The following is a 22222-nucleotide window of genomic DNA, read 5'->3' as shown; positions in this document are numbered from 1 at the left end:
GGGCCTTTGGGACCCATGGGATGATGCCAGCCTACACGCAGAGGATGTACCAGAAAAGCAGCTTCAACTATTCATCTACCTCAACAACCTAGAATGTTCACTGAAGCACCCTCGTTGCTTTTCATTGGTGCAGAAAAGAGCCATTGAGGTTTTTGAGCCAAAGAGCTGATCCTTAACTCTCCAGCAGGCGTTGGTGCTGCGTTCCCTCTGTTCCAGCTGGAGACTGTGGGTCTGAAACTTCCCTGGGCACATGGGAATGCTGATAGAGATGTCAGGCAGGACAGATGGGGAAGTTCTCTTAGAGACCAAGGAAGGGAGAATGAAATTTATTTCTCTTTTACTTCTCTGAACACTTATTTACAGGAAAGGCATTCCACATTAAATATTCTGCAGACGGCCTCAGTGAAGAATTATGTATGTCAGTAGATCTGCTTGTCTGCATCTGATAAATGTATATTGTCAGTGAAATGTGAGGTAGCGTGTAAAATCATGCAAAATAAGCTTCCAGTTTATACAGCTTTCTTTTTCCTTGCATTTCTCTGTTAAGTTTATACTTCATGGTACCTGACAGTGGTAGAGCCAGAGTAAAATACAGTGTTAAATCCACTGAGCCATAAAATCTAGCAGATGAGACCATGTTGTCTTTCATTTATGTCTTATAAGGACTCTTCCCTAACTGCTTGCAAGAAGAGGAAATTCTGATTTGTGAAAGGAGGACAAAGAAGGTTGTTTTTTTTTTTTAATGTTAGTTCTTCATTTTTTATTGGAGTAAAAAGTAGCATAGTGATGGTGGAGAAGAAAAATAAAAAAGAGGCATGTTTATCTCAAAAGAGCCCAGAGATCAGGGTATTTGGGTACCCACCTAGAACAGGGCAGAACTGGAGAGACATTTCCCAGTGTGATTCCTGCAGTCATTTAGGAAAGGATTTACTTTTGAACAAATTTAGAAAAAGTGACATTTGGGCTGCAGGGAGGAATTTATTGACAAATGCCTCATACAGCCATTCTAAGTAAGAACTGGAAGGTAAGGTCTGCTCCTCAGATGCTGCATGTTAGCAAAGCATCCCTGAAGTGGTGAAGGCCATTGAAGTGGCAGAGTTGGGCAGCAGAGGATCTGGCCTGCGGCATGCATGTGGATTCCCTTGGATTGTGTGCATTTATTCTGATGTTGTGCCTTTTTAAAAGTCTGCTTGAAGTCAGCAGGTGTTTTTACATATTTAAAAAGGTGAATTATATAATCATGTGTGCTGAGGAGCTCATTACTAACTTCTTTTTATCTCTTTTTTATCTGGAAGAAGCTGTTCTTTTTAGCATTGTGACAAATCAGGCTTTCCCTTTGGCATGAATTCTCCAGCAATCTGATAAGGATGGAAGACAACACAGAGTTTTTGTTTGCTGTGGTTTCCCATGGGGTTTGAGCTGCTCTGAATCAAGCCAGTGTTAAATACAGAATGCATATATGTTCAGAGATAGACTTACAATAGGATTAGAGAGGCTGTGTGATCACAGTATGGCCCCTGCCTTTGCTCTCAATCTTCTTACAGGCTTATTCTGTACTCGGGCTTAAATTCTGCCTTCCAACTCTTTTCCTACCTCCAGTGTTTATCTTGGGAGCATTTATTTTTTGAATCCCACAGAACCAACATTGCTGGAACTCCCAATAAAGTCATCATGGGTGCTCAACACCTTGGAAAATCCGCTGTTAATGAAGAGATCTTTCCACTGGTAGGCAAAAGCATTGAATGCATGTTCTGTTTAGTGATGTGCTCAACAGACTTGGACAAATCAAACTGAATAAAATTGAAGTGAAAATACCCTTTAGCTTAGTGGAGTCTACAAGAGAACTAAATTTATTGTCCTTTCTCTTCTGGTTTTATCTATTCACCAACAATCTATTCAGAGAGAGAGGAGGACACTGACAAATACATTGTTTTAGAGAGGATGGAAGGGAGAGGATCTTCATATGTCACTCAAATTCCAGTCCAAATTGTCTGCTTGATTTTTATTAAGTGGAAAAAAAACCTACTTGGATGCTGTGAAGCACTATGTTTAAAGCAGAATCTTTTGATTATATTTAGTTTACTGAAATCCATCATGTCTATGAATATGCCTGGGAGAACTTTCCCTCTTGCTCCAGTAAATAACTTGTTAACAATGAATGCTGCTCTTTGCCCATAAAGTACCTTGAATCAGATGCAAACTAGGAACCTAATATTTTTGCACCTATGAAAAATGGAGATGGATCCCAAAATCCACATCTGGCTTATGCACCTAATCAGGCAGGGCTGAATCCTGCCTCGCTGCCAGCAGTGGCCATGTGGAAAGGCAATCCTCCAAGCACGGACTGCAGCTCATCAGCTCAGTGTTTTGGACATCCTTGGACTTCAGCAACCTTTTCCCTCTTATCCTTTCAGTCCTAGGAGCTGCCAGAAGCACCTGACTCCTGCAGATGGATAGCAGAAAAAACAAGGCAAAGTGGAAAAAAACCACACGGAAAGAATGCTGGTGTCTATAAAGAGGAGTGTAAAATCTACACAATAAAGTAGCAGTCTGGAATTAGGAAAAAAATTAGAAATTACTTGGAACAATTTAATCATAATTCTTTATAAAATCTGAAGCAATTACATAAAGCCAGAGTGACCGGGAAGGTTGACAAAGGATTTGATGAATGTGCAGCTCAGCTCAGCCTTACAGAGCAACTCTGAGGCTGGGCTTTTCAAGCCATGAATAGCAATGAAACTCTCTCTGTTCCATGGATTACTCAAGATAAGCAATGTAAACAGAGTGCATTTCCCAGTGCTGTTCAAACTCACAGTCCTTTATTGGCCATTACCTGGGGATCTTGGCAGGCAGACAAACAGCCCACCAGCAGTGTTGGCAGTGAGGGCACTGGCAGGATCTGGGATTTGAGTGTTCCTGCAGATCTCACAGAGATGAGCTTGGGCTGAGCCTCTGAATACCCCATTGCTCTCTGTGCTGTCTTTTATAGGGCAGGACAGGTTATGAAATCTCTCAGGTATGCAATGTTTAATTAAAAGGCTCTCCATTCTGCATTTTTGCTAAGAGAACAGCTCTGTCCTGGATTTTCTCTTTCCATCTGTGACTCAGAGCCTACTTTCTTACTTGTGGGTGTGAAAATATGTTGGAAATTAGGTAGCTGTGCAGTCTGTCCAGATACTGAATATTTCCTAACACATGTGATTTCCACACATCTGGGTACCAAGAGAGCTAGGAAATCACCTCCATGGGTGAGATGGGAGGTTTAGAAGATGAAGTTCCAGCAGTTGCTTTCATATCAATTGACTCCATAACCCTGGCATGGCACTTGACTTCATTTGTAACCTGAGGGTAGAGAAATCAACTCTTGTTGAAACATTAATATCTTAAATATTTACATTTCTTGAGTGCAGGGGACTTAAACAGAACATCCACCACAAGGACAGATGCCTCAGATTTCATGAAAGTTCAGAATCTGTGATTTCACATTAATAGGTTGATAGAGAGTAATGGAATTCCATCATGCATTTTGACCCCAATTGTTGTACTACACTCCAAAGATCCCCCCTTGTACCATTAAGATGGAAAACACCATGTCAGGTGGTAATAAATGTGAGCCACACGAATGGGAAGACACTGAAATTCCTCAGGTGTAGAGTGACAGGAGTAGTTTGGTAATAGTTTGTGTGAGAGCAGCTCTAGGGAATGGACTGTTCTTCACGTAAAGAAGAAAATGAGGACCCAGGTTAGCATTTCCAAGACTCAAGTATTGGATTAACACAATCACAAATATGATTAAAGGCTAAAACCCAGTGTGACTGTTGAATATTTTCTTCACATTATTTCTCTAACCATTATTTGGGATATATTTCAGCAGTCCAATTTTAAGATGTCTTGCGAAGTAGCAGGCTAAATTCCCTTTATATTCAAAATAGGCTCCTCTGGAACATTATTAATCTCACCCAGTTTCAGTGTCTACATTATTATGAGAAGCATCTGACTATAAAAGTGCCAGCCTCTGCCTCTCTCTGCTGAGAATGAAAGTTTGAGGCAATTATTGTGCATGCGGGAGGTCCATTGCAGGTATCTGACATTAAGGGAGAAGAAATCCTTATCTTCTTTCAGCTTTTCCATTACACAACCTCAATCTACCCTACAAAGTAAAATACTTGAAAAATGAGCACCCCAGGAGGAACTGTAGAAGGGACACGGAACCTCCAGGATAGTTTTGGGTATGATGGTTAAACAGTCTTGCTTTGTATCAACATAAACATGCCATTAATTGAGGACTTGAGGATTTGGTGACCAAAGAATTCCCACCAAGGGAAAGTATTTTGGAAAACTCCCAGTCTTTCCTTGTTTGTCAAAGACCTGTTTCCAGAATCAGACAGTAGTGAATGACAGAGTTTGATTCTTGCAAAGGAAACCCATTTGCAGATTTTTGCTTCAGAAGGCGTGCAAGCAGCTTTCCTGCTTTGCAGGGCAGGTCTGGAAATCAGACCCAAACATAATACATTTGTTCAAGCCATGGGAGTCAAGCAAACAATTAGTGGCACCTGTACCTGTTGTCTGGTGTTTTGGAATCCTTTATTTCAGAGTTCAGAGGGAGAAGGAGAGCTTTATGCCTGTGTCCAGGCATGGAGTCACCAGACTAGTGATGGCATGTCCATCCTTCTGTATTTTCTTCTGCTGCTGAGCAGAGATAACATGATGGAAAGAACAAAGCAGATTCAGCTTTTCTGCATTTTTCCCTGCTTTGTAAATTTGCAAGAGTTTTTCTGCTACCCACCCACTGGTTTTTAAAACACTTGGTATAATATATAATCTCGTACTAATAATGGAAGTGGCTTTTTCAGATCTGGTAGGTCATACTGGCTCCATGGGGGTGCACAAGTGTGACCTAAAACCCATATGAATTGAGAGTCTGAACCATGTACAGTATCTTCTGCTGGCCTAAAAGAACATTTATGGTAACAAACAAAATATGAGGTAACAGACTTGAAACCTCCAAGGAGCAATTGTCTTCTGACCAACAGCAGAAGAAAAGAGAAAAGATCAGTGTTCAAATCCTCCTACCTCTGTGAATTGCAGCAAACCACCATTCCCTTAAAGATCCATGTGAGAGCTCTGCAAAATTTTCAAAGCACATTTCAAGAGGAAACACACAGAGGAGTAAGCCAGTGGCTCTTTCTAATACTGCTTTGAGGAATGATTTCCACCCTTATGTAAGTCTGCTACCTCTTTGGATCAGTTTCTCTGTAAATTCATAGCAAACTCAGACTATCTTGGTCAGAAATGAGTGTTTGTACTGAAGCTTTTTACTTTCCTTTTGGGATGTAGCTTCTGTGGAAAGCACATTGATGTTTTAAAGCCTTTTGAAATGGTTGAACATTTCCTGCAGTTCGCTGCTTTTGCACCATCTGGCACCTGAAATCTTCTCATCACCAAAGAGGTTTTAGAAGGCATAATGCAGCCACATTTGTCATTCAAACTAGATGTGATGGGGTCAGTCTTGGGAAACAGGATTAAAATCTTTGAGTAACCTTCAGATTCTTGCAGTGTGTGTTTAGCTCTTCAGGCCATGACAGACAGTATTTAATTGCTGCCAGGAATCCTGGTGGTGCAGCCAGTAGGAGACCATTTAGCTGCTATTGGTGATGGTGTCTCTCCACATTTGTCCGTTGTGAAGTGAATTAACAGTCTCCAGGCCTCAGAATAAGTACTTGGTCAAATTTTGTGTTGTTAGGCTCTGGCACAGCCTCACAGAGGGGGTAATTCCCGTGCAGGTGCTGCGTGCAGTGCCCCACACCGGCTGCGGTCTCAACCCCATCCCTCTCTGCCTTGCTCTGGCTTTTCCATCTCACTGCGCTGATGCTTGCAGGATTAGAGAACCTCATTTCACCAGCCTGCAAAGCAGGACCTGGGCTTACAGGATGGCTGTAAAATATTGTGCTGTTCTCATTGCTCTCAGGGCGGAACCTGCGCTTACCCGGATCAAGGAGGATCGCAAGCGGATCATCCTGCCCGCCATCGACAACATCAAGTACAACACCTTTGAAGTGCAGCAATACGCCAACGCAGCCCACGGCTACAACTGGGGGCTCTGGTGCATGTACATAATCCCACCACAGGACTGGCTTGATAAAGGGGATGAGTCAGCTCCCATCAGGTAAATCTCCCCTGTGCTGTCACTTTGGGCCGAGTGATGTTTCCATCTCGGCTGTCTGCCGAGGGGGAATTTAGGTGAGCGAAGCTACAGGCTTTGTGCAGGAATAACAAAATGAGTCTGGAGAAAACTGATGGCTCCACAAAAGCTGTGGATGTGTGTGCTGCCTTTCAGAGCTGCCCCACAATGTGCACGAGTACTCTGGCTCTGGGTGTGTGCTTCAAGCAGGTGTTCTAGCCATTAGCAGGACAGCAGGATCCTTTTCATCTAACCTTTTATTTTCCAGTGGACTCTGGCCCATTGTGTGCGTGAGAAACAAAGGAACTGTGTGTGTGATTATAAAGAGGCTGTTTTCACTCCTGTTCTGTGAGCAGCAGTCTTGGTCATCAGTCCAAACCAGAGCTTCCCTGGAGCACCACTAGGAGCTATGTTTGAGAGCTGGTCTTTTTTTCTTTTCTTTGTGGTTTTTTTTTTTTTTTGGGTTGTTTTTTTTTTTGGTTTTTTTTTTTGTTTTTTTTTTTTTTTGTTGGTTGGTTGGTTGGTTGGGGGTTTTTTTGTTGTTGTTTTTTGGTTTTTTTTTTTTTTTTTTGAGAACTTTGCGCATGTTCAGAGTTTTCCTATTGCTTGAATTTTAAAATGAGCCCACACCAGACCATGTAGTCAGGGTGTCAGTTTACAAGAGAACATTGTACATTACAGAAATGGAATTTTCTGAGGAATGACCATTACAGGAATTGTGAAGGTGTTTCTGTGAATTGTTACAGTGGGAAAACTGGAACTGGTGTGAAAAGGACTTTCTCTCCCCTTCATTTGAAAATTCACATCTCCTAGCCTTTCATCTCCAGTGCAGATGCTTGTCTAACAGCTCCTCTGGGACATATTGTGCTGGGTTAAGGGTACTGCTGTTACCAACTCTAGAAGTAAATGCTAAAAAATTTGAAGCCTAAGTATGCACTTTAGGATGCTCTTATTTTTCAGACTTCTTAAGAAGGACACAAATTACCAGCTTAAAGTCATCTTCATTTTCATGTATATTGGCTTCATCTTAAAGTAAGCTAAAACTCTAGTGTATGGTTCCAGTGTGGGCTCTGGCAGAGGAGCTGATGTCCTTCCCTTCCAGTGCAAAGCTTGAGTTGCCAGATCCTGAAAAGTTCATCCAAACACTTCCAACAACACACCCACCTGAAAAAAAAATGCCAGTGATCTTTTGTAAGTGAAAAGACACTGACACACTTATCACATTTCTAAGTTATCAGAGGGATGGGACCACCTCACAGGATCCTTCCCTCGTGAAGAGTAATATTTTAATCTGTATTTGACCAAGTGTTGCAAATTATGCTCAGGTTCATTCTCATGCCCTGTGACTGCAAAACAGAGCTATACAGTAATATTAACCTTATTTACTGCAGGACAGCACAGTCCATCATCACTGACCTTTTGCTTGGCTTGAAACCTCAATAAGCAGGGAAGTAATTACTTAGGAAATCAGTTTTCCTGGATAACATGCCCTGCTCGCCTCACATTGTTTTAAAAGTGCAGATGTTTTATATCTGTTTCACTCAGCCCTGAGAAAGTTTATTGATAAAGGAAAATTAATCATCCAAAGCTTTCCCTCCTGAAAGGTTTTGTGCACTTCATGACTCACAATTTATATGTGAAATCATTGTAGTAATTTTCCCATGGATTGCTCCAGTATTTTAGTATCTTCTGTTCTGGATACATAGATCACATAGCAGATAAGACTGAACTAAGAGGTTAAACCTCAGCAATAAAGGGCCTGATTTCCCATGAACTTCCCTCAGATTTCCATTCAGGCTCTTGCTGGTGCCACGCTGGCACTGAGTTGGGCTGACACAGAAGTGAACAAATCCAAAGTCAAGCACTGAGCAGTGTTAAAATCTGATGCACATGAGTAGCTGGCTCCCAAGAGCAGTGATTTTACTCTGAACCCGAATGAAGAAACCCTCCAATTCAACAGTGCATAAACTGCCCAGAGACAGATGAGACAAGCAGCACAAGGAGGAGAACACCCAACCCTTGCTGGCAAATATCAGGAGCACTGACACACTGCCACTGCCTAAGCATCTCTTGTGCAAATTAACAATCCCATGTCCTAAAATGCAGAGACATCCACATGGAACCATGAACACTTCCATGGGGATGTGACAGCCTGGTCAGAGAGCGAGAAAACGAGATTCGTTTTCTCACAGTGGACTTGTGAAACTTTTTAGGGAGTTGTAGAGAAACTGTAATAACTTGTTAGTATAAACAGCCTGCAAGTGGTGTTTTCCTACTCTGTTTTTCTGTTCTTCTCAAAACCTGTTTGTGAGAAAGATGTTTTTGTTAATTAACCAATCAAGTAGAATGTGTCGAAGCTATCTATAAAAAAAGATAATTTTTCGTATTAAAACTACTCTTTTAACCTTCTAAGTGAATCTGTGTCATTTCTTACTCAACAGCAACACTTCCATGTCTCCCTGGGCTCAAGTTCTTTGAAGGCAGGGATTTAGGAGAGCAAAGCATCCCCTCTATGGCCACACTGCACTGTGTGCTGAGGGGCCTCAGAAGCTGTAGCACCTGGATGGATTTGCTAAAGCATTTGGCTGTTGTGTTGTTCCTGCCTGTGGAAATCTAATGCGATTTTGTGGCTTTTAAGTGATATGCCAGCGTAATTATGGTAGTGGAAAGAGTGACTGTGTGAGTGTTATTGATGAAAACAATCAGGAAGTCTGTCCTTAGGACTCAGATTTGAACATGCTCATGGTGGGAACTTGGTAGCTGTGGAATATTTAAAGCGTGTTTTCAAGTGGAAGGCAAAGTCAGGCTAGTGAGCAAAATTTTAAAAAAATCTCAGATGTGACTTGGTTTGGTACAGGTTTTGGTTTTGTAACCAGCTTTCCAAATCACACATTGCAACCATGATTCCTGTTTCAGTCCACTTTGCAAGACAGAAACTGTGTGCTTTGAAGGTGTTTGAGTCCATGTGTCTGTCCAATGCATCATAAGATTGCAGAGCTGCTCATCAGCATGAAAACTGCAAGTCCATTTAGTCCTTGCTACCACTGTCCCTCTTAAGGCTTTGTTTGACACTGTTTTCAGCAAGTAGTGGGTTTGGTTTGTGCCTCTCTGTGTGTTTTGTGAAAGAAAAGGCTGTAACAAATAAACCTGTGACTGGTTTTGTGGTTGGTGTAGCTGAATCCTTTCTGCCAGATCTCCAAAGGGATTAGAGATTTTCAGCATTAAAGAACATGTGTACCCTGGTATCAGTGAGGATCAGAGCCCTGGCATTTCTCATGTTTGCACTGTATGAATAAATATCATCAATGTGCAGAATTGGCTGAGGCATTTGGAAAGCAGGGTCCAATTCCTGTTTTCTTCTGGGACTACACAACAGATGTGCTTCTTTCCTAAGAATTTTTCTGTTTGAAGCCTGATCCTCTAATTTCTTGTACACTGACAGTGGTGTGATTCTACTCAGCCTTGCTGGGGAAGAGCAGGAACTGTCCCTCACACCAGTGGTTCATTCTTGGGCAGTCATGTCAAGTGTGCACCATAAAATGTCACATCAGCTGTTGTGAGCTAAGTGACAAAGGGGACATGGCCTTGAAGTGTTAACAAAGGTAAAGAAATAGCAAGAACAAGGTGTCAGATTTTGTAAAGATTTCTGATGCACTTTAAAGTTGGTTCTTTTCCCCTCCCCCAACGTTAATACTCTGAACTTCAGAACAATTGCTGTTCCCCGAGTTGGTTTCTGCAGGCAATCCATTTTACATGTTTGACATTTGAGATGGAAGATGTCTGTAACGTGAAGATTTAAATGAGGATTGTTATTTTGACACGCTGTGTCCATCACGTCATTTTCCATTCGTGTTCCTGCGAGCACGCTGCCCAAAAATGTCCTTATCATCTGGCAACACACTGTGTAACAAAGGATCTATTTCAGAGGGCTTCTAATGAATTTGACTATGCATTGAAACAAGCTGGGTTTTTTAATGCATGCTGCATTTTTTTATTCTGGGTTTTGGAACAGCGAGGAAGGTTTCTGGTATTCTGAACTCTGGCTCTGACTTGTCTTCCCTCACCTGCTGTGATTATGATGGACTGCTCTGCATTTGATTTCTTGATCAGCAGCCACTAACATTAGAGTCATTAGTCAGCCTCACCCAGCCAAGCGCTGCACAGCTTTCCATTTTATCTTCCTCCAGCAGCAGTGGTGCATTTCATTGTTGCATATGTTCTCACTTACTGCTGTAATATGCCATAGCTTGGTACCACTAGGGATGTGTATGTACATGCACTGCATCAGCCGCTCCAGAGAGCGCCTGTTCCTTGCTCATGGACATAAATTAGAGTTTGATGTGCCCCCAGTGAAGTGTTTCGTGCTGCTGCTTCTAGCTGAGACTGTGTGTGCCCATCTCACGTGCAAGTCAGGCCCCGTGCTGGTCTGCAGTAACAATTGAAGCCAATCTGGACCCTCACTGCTCTGGGAAGAAATCCACCTGTGTACCTGAGCTCAGGAGGTAAAATCTTTCATTTATAAACCATGCTGCCATGTAATAATAAAACTGGTGAGTGTTTATTGACTGCTTATAGCCATCTTTTCAGTTTCTGGTTCACAGGAGCCTGTAACAAAGCAGTTTTGCTTTTATTTGTCCAGGTTCTGATGGGTGTCCTGCCTGTTCCAAAAAATTTACTTCCACAGGGCACCAGAGAGTTATTCTGCATCTGTATTTGCACTGCCTTTCTACATGAGCATTAGCTTGCCATCTTGTCTTTTTTTCCCCTGTATCTCCTGACTGCAAATCTGTCCTTGAGCTCTGTTCTCGAGGCCTGGTGTGACTCTTTCTTGCAGAAGACATGAGCTGTAAGAAAAAATAGAAATACTTCTGCAGGTACCATGCAGGTTTCCCTACTTACATGTCAGACCAGGGCTGAGGTGCTGCTTAAGAACCTGAATCAAAGAAACTTCCTGCTGGGAGAGGTGGAACACTCAGAGATATGATGTGTGATGTGTCATCTGAAACTCCTTGTCTCTCTCATTATGCCTGTATATATACATTTATGCTTATATATTTATTTATGGTTCTATTTGTGTTTGAATGTATGTGTTTATTGTGTTTGTCAGTTTTCCTGGAAATTGCAGTTTGCTACTCAGGAAACCGTTCTAAATGTGACTTGATTGCATTGTACACATATGTATATATAAATATATATAAAAACAAATATATATAAATATATGCTGACCTTAAGGCAGGAGAGAAAGATGCATAAGGCAGAGGAAGACTGACTATGCCATGTGCAGTTTAGTCCCCATCCCTTTCTCCTTCACTGGTTCTTGGTGAAGCCCCCAGGCATCTCCCTTCAGTATGGGGAAGGAGAGGGATGCACCTGGCTGGAGAAATGGGTGTCAGCACCTGCTGGAATTTCACCATCAGAGCTGTGCTCCTGACACAAAACAGTCCTGACTCAGACCTGCAGCAAATGCCTTTCTTCCCTGGCCAATGTGCCCTCTGTTCCCTGTGTCCCATCCCATGGCAGGCACTGCCCTCCCCACACAGGGCCTCTCTTCCTGCTGCTGCTGGAGGGAGGGAGAGTCCACCACCAGAAACCTCTCTGTGCTTCTTCCCTTTCCCAGGGCATTACCCAGAGAAATGTTTCTGCCATGTTTCCCTTGCTACAGCAGTGCTATCAGGCCATTCCCCCAAACTGACTATGCTGTATCTTTCTCCAGTGCAGAATCAATACAATTCTAGGCTGCATTTTAAGCTTTTAACTGCAAAACCCATTTTTCTGTGTTTCCCACATTATCCTTTGAGTGCTGCTGTTGACTATAATTAATCCTTATAACATCCTCCATTGTGTCAAAGAATATTCCACAGATCAGTTAAGTTTCACAACACCTTTGAGGTGCTGGTAAAAAATAGCACACTTCTAAATTGCTGCTTTCTCCTTCTAGAAGTGTCTGTGTTTTACTAGAGAGTGCATGATTGAGGGAAAAGGTTGTTTTATATAAAGCAGGTAAATATCTTGTGCTCTGAAGCTGTGAAGTGCTGGGGGCACTCACCTTCTCATGTGCTGCCCCTGGGGCAGTGAGCAGTGGGTAAGAGGTGCTAACACAGCTGCTTTTGCTCATGTGGACATTTCTAGCTTTCAAGATAAGACTGCTGCTCTGCACTAAAAGTGGTGGATGTACTGGAGTACTTCAGGTACTGGAAAAAACCCTGTTCTAATGCCAAGTGAGGGCCTTGAGCTTAATTCAAGCACATTTTTTGAAAAGTGTTTGTAATATGTCAGTGTGACATTGTAGTCCAGTATAAAATTAGAAAAGCTGGATGTTGTTCCTTCTGTCATTGTTCTGCTGTTGTTGCTCACTCCTGAAAACACTTTTTTTTTTCTCCTGAAAATGCTGTGAAAGCTTGTGAAGTCTGTATTTGAATATATATAATGAGAAGAAATAAACCCTAGAAGGGAGAGAGGGAGTTGCAAAGACTCAGTGGCATTTGTTTGTGAGTGATGATTATGTAGTTGCATCTGAAATGTATTTCCCACCCCCATTCAATTAACAACTCAGGGGTTTAATGGACAGAGCCTACAGCTGCAGCAATCCATCCCCCAGAGAGAGAGATTCCAGCACCCGAGAGCAGTCTGCAAAGGCTGGCAGTGCCATTCCTCTTTAGAAAGGGAGGAGATGCCCTCATGGGAACATCCTACTGCTGTAAGGAGCTGCCTCCAGAGGATTTCTGTGGGGGAGATGGGGCTGGAAAAAAGAACGAGTCTAAGCCCAAACTAGCATCTCAGTTTTGCAAAGCAGTGATGCCTTGATCCAGTGAAGCATGTGTTTAGTTTTGAATGCATGAAAAGAAAAATGAAGAAAGTGGTGTGTGTTTCTCCCCCCCCCCATCTCCTTCCCTCTTTTATCATGGGTAAAACTTAAAAAAGATACCTGAAATATTCCCTCCAAGGCTTATTTCATTGCAAAGGTACTGAATTTCCTTACCTTGGTAGTGTTTTTCTTTCATTTTAGTCCCAAGACCAAATTTATTCCTTGTTAGCCTAAGATATGCTTTTCGGTGGTACAAGATGTGAAATCAAGATGTATATGGGATATGTCTCATCCTGGGTACAGGAGAACTCTCAGCTTTTTTAGGCAAATCTGTTTCCAGGCTTGGCTCTGGGAAATATAATCAGGAAGATGCATTTTATCAAATAACTTGAATTTATAAATGCAAAGATCCTGGTGTATAAATATATGCATCAGCAGAGGATGGAAGTGCCCAGCTAGGAGTATCCAGGTTAGAAGTGGTCTCAAATGGTCTTTCTGTTGAATTATTCTCTAGTTAGAAGTGGTCTCAAAGCTCTACAAAAACCTGTGTGGTATTTGTTTTGTTTGCGATTCAACAGAAAGTCTTCAGAAATAACAGCACCAAATAGAGAAGTACTGGGATTTCTTGCATACATGAAGTGCCATGTGATTGATGCTAATTGCTAAATTTAGAGTGTAAACTTGAAGACTAAGAACTGTTTAATCTGTGTAAATTTGTTATGAGGTGGGGTCTGTAAGAGCTAATCAATGGCTTAATTGTTTGCTTTGATCTCTCCGTGCAGGACACCAGCCATGATCGGATGCTCTTTTGTGGTGGACCGAGAGTATTTTGGTGAGATTGGCCTGCTTGACCCTGGCATGGAGGTGTATGGAGGAGAAAACATCGAATTAGGCATGAGAGTGAGTAACAAAGAGACTTTGTGCATGTGCAAAGAGTGCTGGGGAGCTTGTGGCCAGCAGAGCTGCTGTCTGACTGATGGGCTGTTATGCTGGAGTAATTGATGCTGCAACACTCTCTGGAAGTGACAGTGCCAGCAAATGAATGTTCCTGGCCTCGTGGGCCTTGAGAGAACTGAATATGCTTTATTGGCTCACCCTGTCAGTGTCTGAACCCAGTGAGAAAGGTTTTCCCCTTTCCCAGTATCTTTCCTGGTGCAAACAGCCACTCTAAGTCTCCATGTGCTCATTGCCCTTAGCTGAGGTTGTACATTTGTGGTCTGGCAGATGCAATACTTACAGAAAATGAAGGCCAGGCTGGCAGAAGTCAGTTGTAATGTTCATCATACACACATTATCATGCTAGGATGTTTCACAACTCTAAGGATCCTCCTTACAGAATAAAAATACAGGGTGCAGGTATTCAATCCTGTTGGACAGGTCAGTGTGAAGTGTGGACATTTGACTTTGGAATATCAATCCCTGTGGCCTGGACCTAAAGGAGGTTTGATACCTGTGATCTCTTGCCCTTGGTTTCAAGGTGGTGCTTGCCAGCAAGTCCTCCTGAAGCCCAAGGAACATGTCTTTGCTTAGCATTTGAAAATTAGGCCGCTTAATGTTGCATGAGCAGAGTTTCCTCATTATAAAGCTGACTGTTTAATTATTTTCCCTTTACTCTTTATCCCCTGCTTCCCAGTAACATGTCCCTGGTGCATGTAATGTGCTCATTAAGGCATATATTCTGCTCATGGTGAAACACTGAACATCAAATTAGTCCATTCTTTATCTGGCTCTTCTCTTTTTCTAAAATGGCTACAAACTCCTTCACACCATTGGACTGAGGAGGAAGGTCACTGCAGCAAGAGTTTATTTTCACATATGGGTGTGTGTTTGTTATTCCAGCATTGCAAGAGGGATGGGGTTTGTAATGGGACTGTGTGAATACACTGCTTATACTTTAAGGTTCAGAATTCACATAGGGGACAGAATAACTGCTACCACAAATCATCCAATTTTCCTTAAGAGGGTCAGGCTATTACCAGGATTGTGTGAGCTTTCCTTTATCATTGTGCAGGGCTTTGAGCTGTTTGAAGCTTTTTCCACATGGCTGCTCCCAGAATAGATTGAACACTCTGGCAAAACTCTGGCGTGGTTGATGAATAAGCCTCCTAAGAAATCTGAAAGCTGTCACTCTTCCTTAGACCAGGAGAACTTGCTGAGTACGATTAGAGCTCTTGGTAAACAGAGGCAAAGGTTTTAATAGGATTATGAAATGGCACTTGCTTGAAGAGACAAGGATTTGAGGTGAGTGAGGATGGGTTTCCAGGGATAGGGAACCTGTTAAAGCCTGCAGAAAGCTTGGATCTAGAAACCAGCTCTTTTTCTTTGGGTTTTATTTTGGTTGGGTTTTTTTTTCTGCCCTATAAGAAAAGCTAACCCTACTGCTTGGAAAAGGTTTTATCAAAATACAAGAGTATGAGTTTGTTGTGAAATAAGCTGTGTGTCCATAGCACAGGTCTGTTACTCTGTTTTTCCAGCCTGGTAAGTAATATACAGTGTCTGCCTCCTAATTTGCAAATCCTGTGTGTGATCCCCTCCTGTGAGTCTTTCAGAGCTGTCAGAAAGTAACAGTGTGAAAATGCACAGGAACCTTCTCCCTTCTCTCTAGGCTATTTATAAAACCACTGTGAATTTACCAAGTTGGGGTTTTTAAACTCCAGAACCTCCAAGTAAATTGCAAAAAAATCACTTCTTTCCTAAGGCCTGGTGCAGTGACCCATGCAGGGATATTTGGTGCATCCCCCCACCTGCATAGAGGGATGCTGTTGACCATGTGTGACTGCTTGTGTGAAGCAATGAAAGATGGAAAAAGGAAGGAATAAATGAATGAATAAGTAAAGAACAAAAATTAATATACTAATAAATAATAAGATGTAGGGAAAGTGGTGGCCCATGCTTGGCTGAAAACAGTCCCTATCTGAAATAGCTGTAACAATAATTCTTTTCAACTTTTTTGAGAACTATTATCATGTAACTGCTAAGACAAAAGGGATTAATCTTGGAGTGTCTGAAATAGATTACATTGCATCCAGTGAACCCTTGTTTAAATTGTTTTAATAAAGTGAAATAAGGAAACTCAGTGAAACTAATGAGCTGTTTTGGGAGGATGCTGTTTGATAACCCAGCTAACTCCCATGAAATCTATTGTTTATTAAAAAATCATGATCTTGTGTATTCCCCTGTTGGCTTTGCCCTTTTCTGAATTCCATAGATGAAAATATTTAAATAATTAAGCTAAGTGATTTTCTGTATTGACTATGAATAAGCAGTGCAGCAACAGACTGGGGCTACCTACTATGCCTATTGAAAGTATTTAGGGCTCTGCAGCTCTTTTTCAAACTCTTATTATTTTTTGAGTAAATAATGGTGGTTAGAGTGGTTAGAGCTGCAACATTCTTCTGATGGGGTGACTTTACACTGAAGCAAATGTCTGTTTGCCAAGAGAGGAAGATTTGAGAAAAAGCACCCAGCTGTTCTGGGAAATAAAAGGGAGATGGACACATTTGCAGGCTTTTGATAGTAAGGAAATGGATGGACACATAATGTCACCTTGTACTATGTTTTTAAAGGTGGCAGTTTCAGCACAAAATGGATAAATTGGGGGACTGTTAGGACAAATGGTGCTCTTCTCTCACTGTTCCCCAACCAGCTACTGAAGCTGATGAGAGTTATTATTATTAGCACCTAAACACAGGAAATTACAGCATCCAGACTTGGCTGACTCCTCTGTGGATCAGTTGCCCTTCATGAGCACAGGCTGAAGAAGACACTCTAAATTCAGGGTAGATCATCTTTGCTGCTCCTGAACATCAAATGGTCTCTGTGACCTGTAGTACAGAGAGATGTTCCAATAGGAAGAGAAATTCAAGCAGTGCTTGAATGTAGAGGCAGGCAGGGGTCCTTTTAAGTGAGGGTCCCAAATTATGGCCCTGTGAGGAACTGCATGCTTTGCAAGCATCCTGTGAGTTCCATTCCTATTGGGAGCTACAGACACACTTAATTATTTAGAAAGGGATCATATAAACATTAAAAGCCTAGTTTATGATTTAACCTAATACAAGCAGTTTATGATGCATCTTTTTATAGTGAGTCATTAATCATTGCACTAAGGATCCCTCTCTTCCTCTGGTGCTCCAGTGATAAGGTGAATGAATTGCTGTTCTTTTTACTTTGTGCCCATCAGCTGTAATGGTGGGTGGGAAGAGATCAAGCATCTATTTTAAAAGATACTGCAGCAGAAATTAAGTTCTGCTTCCACCATTAAGAATCCAAACAAATTAAATTTAAAAAAAAAATATGTTGCCACATTGATAACTGCAAGTAAAACTCCTTTTCTTTTATGGCCAGCATCAGGCTGCTTTATTCTCAGTAGCACTGAGGCAGCATCAGCAGGTGTGTCCCAGGTAACTTTGGCCAGTTTTGTGGCCACTGTCAGTGGAATGTCTCTGGGAGCACAGAGCTCCCCAGGATTGAACAGAGCTGACCCCAGCCAGGATCCAGCTCAGACCCTGTGTGCTCTCTGCTGCTGTGATTTAGTTGGTGGTGGAAGCCAAGCTGAAACCATGGGTTGTGTAAACAGAAATGCAGTCCCACTTCTGGCTTACACAATACTGTGTGTACTGTAAAAAAATCATGATGCAGATGCACCAAAATCTCTTTATAAGGAAATGAAGCTCATTACCTAATGGACTTCCATACACAGGCAAATCATTATACTTTCCAAACTTATGTTATATGCCCTGCCTTTACTTCCTTTAAAAATAGATGAACTACATTTTTTCCGAGCAGAAATGCTAATGGTAGATTGTTGAGTAGTGAATTTTTGACCTCATTTTATTACCTTTAGCTAAAGAGATTTAGATTCCTTTGAGCAGTCAGTGTTTTAAATGCAGATTCCAGACTGGTATGCTGTAATAAAAATGTCACAAGGTTTATGTATAGCAAACTTTAATTCTGAATTCTGGACAATGCTTTTTGCTCTGTGTGATTCATGAGGCCAGATCCCTAGTCTTAGAGCTAAATAGAAACTCAGTTCTGGTGAGTTACTCAAATTTCCAGCATTTTTTCACATGTGCTGTGGTAAAATACAAGTGAAAATTGTACAAAAAATAGAGGTTAATCAAAGTGTCTTATTATGGTGAATCTGAAAATCCTTCATTTTTATTCTGACCCTTCCCAAGCTGTAATTTTTAGTATAAATTAATTCAGTTTTGACTTCAAAGTATTAAACCCTTTTAGTTCAAAAACATTTAATCATTTAAACGATGTTAACAAAACCCCACAGTTGCTGACATCTGGAAAAGTAGTGTGCTCTGTCCTTAGACATGCCTATTCACACTGGAGTGCAATAAATCAGCATTTTCAGCATGAAGTTAAATGCTATTAAAATGTTTCTGAGCAGTTCACACTGCCTAAGCAAAATCCTGGTAAGTGATGTAATCTCTTTTATTGGAAGTTGCCCCAGTGCTTAGGCTGCAAAGATCTCAGTGATAAATCTCCCAGATCTCACCCTCCAGATAAAGTGTGTAAGTAAAGGTGTCCCCTTTTTCCATCTCCAGTTTAATTTAGCAGTTTCATAGCTATTTCCTCAGGTAAAAGAATGCTAAGCTTGTGGAGCCAAGCATCAAGAACTCATGAAAGGATTGAAGTCGTGGTGCCTGGATTCCATGAATTCCCTGGATTCCATGAATTCCCTGGATTCCACAAATTCCCAGCTCCCTTCCCTCTGCAGAGCAGCTGGTTCTGTGCTGATGTGCATAAGTGATGAGCCAGGCCCTCAGCACATCCAAGGGTTCAGCATCTCCTATTTCCACTGGAGCTGCACAGATTCAGGCAGGACAGGATCAGGCTTGGCATTTGCGTCCAGCAGTTCTGGAAAAGGAGACAGACTTTGTGGCAAAGGAAGGAGCCCCTGCAGGTGTTAAACCCCAGCCTGCTGAGCCCTGGAGTGTCCAAAACCACCCAGAGTCACCAAAAAGCACCCAGAGTCACCACTGGTGGTTGCCCACGTGCAGTGGCCAGTTCCATGGGCTGCAGAGGGCAATATCTGTGCTCACAGCTGGGAGGGAGCTGTCAGCAGTGCCAGGGACTCTGATCCCAGCTCTGAGGTCAGATCCCGCCCCAAAACAGATCCAGGGAGATGGTGGGAAAGCAGGTGAGGACAGGCTGAGTCCAGTGATAACCAGCACTGGGGACAGGGTTCAAATGTCTGACCTCAGCCACATTTCAAACCAGAGGGTTTCCTCTGTAAAGGGTCTTCCCCACATGAAAGAACAGGATGTGCAAACAGTGTAAAGCAAAGCCAAACAGCTAAAACGTGGCCTGGGCCTCTTCTGATGAAGTTAAGAGTACTTGGGTTTTTCTCTGACCAGATTATTAATTTAGTCTTAATTGTACTTTTAATGGGATGTATGATCCTGGTTTTGGAGACAACACCCAAATCCCTACCTGTCTTCAATTACTTTGAACCATATCTTCTATTTTCTTTCTTATTTTCTTCATTACTTTTCTTTTTATTAAAATAAGGATAACTTTAAGCTTGCATGAGAAACAGTGGTTTCATCAGAACACAGCACAGTGGTGCTCTAGCATGGAACTGCCAGCACACTACAGGACTGGAGCTTGTGAGTACCCTTAAAAACACTCTCTAAAGTAGGAGCATTGGAAATAGCTCAGAAAAGAGCATCTGGCCATTTGGCTCCAGTATCACATCATGCTCCATCAAGTGTAACATTTTATGTTACAAACTCTTTCATGTACCAGGACATTATCAAAGCACAGGGCTGGAAATTTCAGAAAGAGAACAGCAAAAGAACTGAGGGGAAAAAATGCTTCCTTAGTCTTTGTCACTTTCTTCTCAGCCCCTTTCCTGCAGGTTTGATCTCAGTCTAACAATGTGTTCCTCTTCAGAGGCAAGTGTGAACTGGATGAGAGAGAGGGGGGAAAATGAAGAGGAGAGTGTTAATTGAGATTGAAATAGGTTTCACTTGCCTAATGATGAGTCTGAACCAAACACTAGAGATGAGCTACAGCTGTTCAGAAACTTTCTGATACAACATATTTTGTGTTGCAAACTAACAGCTCGTCCAGAACTCCAAATGGTCTGTAGAACTCTAAATTTTGATGCTGATTACTGAAAGCTTGGCTTGGGCTGTTTTGTGCCCAGAGGTGCCCAACTGTCCATCTTTAGCTTGGTCCTAGCACACCTGGCAAAAGATTTTTTTGAGTTTTTCTGGAACCATTTTGAATCTCTCTCAGAACTCTTAAAAAAAAAAAAAACAGTTCTGTGGAATGCATCCTTTTTTCACACACACAAAAAAAACAATATATGAAAGTGATCCAGAATACCAGCTGTTCCCACAGAGAGGGGATGCCCCTTTCCTAATTGACTTTTTGAGTAGCTCCCCAGTTGTTTCTTGTTTTTTCGGGGATAAGAGGTCTAATCAGGAATCTCTAGGAAATATAAAAGGCTCTTAAGATGGGAGGAGTCCTCTCAACCCATATTTCTGCAGTTGGAGCAAAGATTTGGCTTGGAGCAGTGTCCTGTGTGGTTGTCCCAGCCCAGCCCAGCAGCCTGGCTAGGTTCTGGAGGAGCAGCCAGTGGATGTGTGGGTCACAGCCCAAACTGCTTCCCTTGGCAGTGACCAGGGCTAATGTGTGGTTGTGTTGGTTTCCCCAGGTACCTCCAGGTGAATGACTTCATTTGGGAAAAGTCTTCCCAGCCTTAGGACTGAGTTCCTCCAGGCTGAGTGCAGGTCTGGAGGTGGGGTTGTAGATATTTTAATGTACAGCTGGGGTGTTACCCTTGCAGGAGTGTTCAGGTCACCATAATTTATGATGTTAAACCTATAAATCATCACCACTGGCAAGTGGAAGTTTTTTTGTCATGGAAGCATGAGGGTAACAGAGGTGATCTTTGAGTTGTAGGCTTGGAGGGTTAAGAGTTGTGGGGCCTAGGTTTGCTTGGCTCTGTTTTAATTCTGCCTGGAAGACTTTGCGAGGTGATGTGACATTTTCTTGCTGTACCTTTTTTGGGCTGCTAAAGAAATCTCTAACTGACTAATAATTATCCTTGCAGTAGTGTCACCTGAATAAGGCAGAGCATGTTGAGCTGACCTGTGTGACAGATACCTCTGAGCTGAGGAGCAGGAGCAGGGAAGGAATAATGCATGTAGCTGTGTTGTTGGATAAAGGTCCACTCCTTGGTGCCAAATTTATCATTATCTGCATTGTGTGTAACACATGGAAAAAAGGCAGCTTAACACTGTGCTTGAAAGAGCATTTTGTGTAGAAGGCAGCAGCAAATTAGCCAGCAGTGAGAGAGGAGTTGGTGCTTCTCCCCCAAAGAGCTCCCAGAGGAGTGAGACCTGGCACCTCCTCTTAGAGGAGCCAGGAAACCAGAACTTTATCTGGCTGAGCACAGACAGAAAAAAAACTTCATTAAAATACTTACAGCCACAAAATTTCAAGATGCTCTTTAATTTTGTTTTCTACACAGGAAAAAAAAAAGGGAAACAAGTTGGCTGAAATGTTTTATTAGCATGTTTATTGTAACACAGCTCTGCATGTAGCTTCACTGCTTGTGTGCTGCAGCCAGTCTAGATTCACATAGATAAATTCCCTCTGCATCCTCATATGTCATTGTTCCTCTTCCATGAATATCAGATTAGATTTCATGGCAGTGTTAGACATATATTTAATGTGCACAAAAGCAGTGGTCAAAATGCCAATTGCTTTCCATTGGTAGCTTTCTTTCAACATAATGGAAAGGTGTTAGCTATTTAAAAGAGAGAGAAAACAAACACAAAATGACACAACTGTCATTTCTATTTGTATTCTAGGGTTAGAAAAAGCAGATCTCACTGAAAAATCATATTTACTATGACATACAGAATTTATAGCATGAGAAATGCAGCCCAGGAGAACCCAGAGAAGCAACAAAATCCATTTGCAAAATCTGTTTTGGGTGCAACTGCATATCACATAGTCAAGTGTTTTGACTGTGATAAAATAATTTATTCACGTGTTTTAGTAAAACTCTAGCTGCATATTTCTACCTAAAATGCCACTTAGATTTCCTCTGTGTCTCTGAGAGAATTTCATTTGCACAAATACCTTCCTATCAGAAGAAAAGCAAATGATTCAGAAACCTCAGAGCAGGTCCTGTCTGTAATTCCTGGCATGCTCTGAGAAAGCAGATAAATGAGTTTGGTTTCATTTAACCAGGGGGAAACTGAGGT

The 22222-nt window shown here is 41.9% G+C and overlaps 1 protein-coding gene across 13 annotated transcripts in view; it reads left to right on the top strand.

Moving 5' to 3' along the window:
* Nucleotides 1–22222, top strand: part of GALNT9 (polypeptide N-acetylgalactosaminyltransferase 9) — a 132322-nt gene that overhangs the window by 51960 nt on the left and 58140 nt on the right. For 11 of the 13 annotated variants that reach the window (XR_008434039.1, XR_008434041.1, XM_053959536.1 and 8 more), the window contains 2 exons: nucleotides 5969–6166; nucleotides 13769–13886. Coding sequence is in view for 9 of the 13 variants with exons in the window: in XM_053959536.1 (XP_053815511.1) it covers nucleotides 5969–6166; nucleotides 13769–13886 (316 nt within the window). In the remaining 4 variants the exon portion in view is untranslated. Of the gene's footprint in view, nucleotides 1–5968; nucleotides 6167–13768; nucleotides 13887–15053; nucleotides 15228–19574; nucleotides 19607–22222 lie in introns of those variants that run through there. The other 2 variants (XM_053959546.1, XM_053959545.1) reach the window with 2 other exon arrangements.

This window comes from Vidua chalybeata, chromosome 18, assembly GCF_026979565.1.
Source record: "Vidua chalybeata isolate OUT-0048 chromosome 18, bVidCha1 merged haplotype, whole genome shotgun sequence".
Taxonomy (NCBI): Eukaryota; Metazoa; Chordata; class Aves; order Passeriformes; family Viduidae; genus Vidua; species Vidua chalybeata.
The sequence above is the reverse complement of the archived record's forward strand: the minus strand, read 5'-3'. Positions and strand labels throughout refer to the sequence as shown.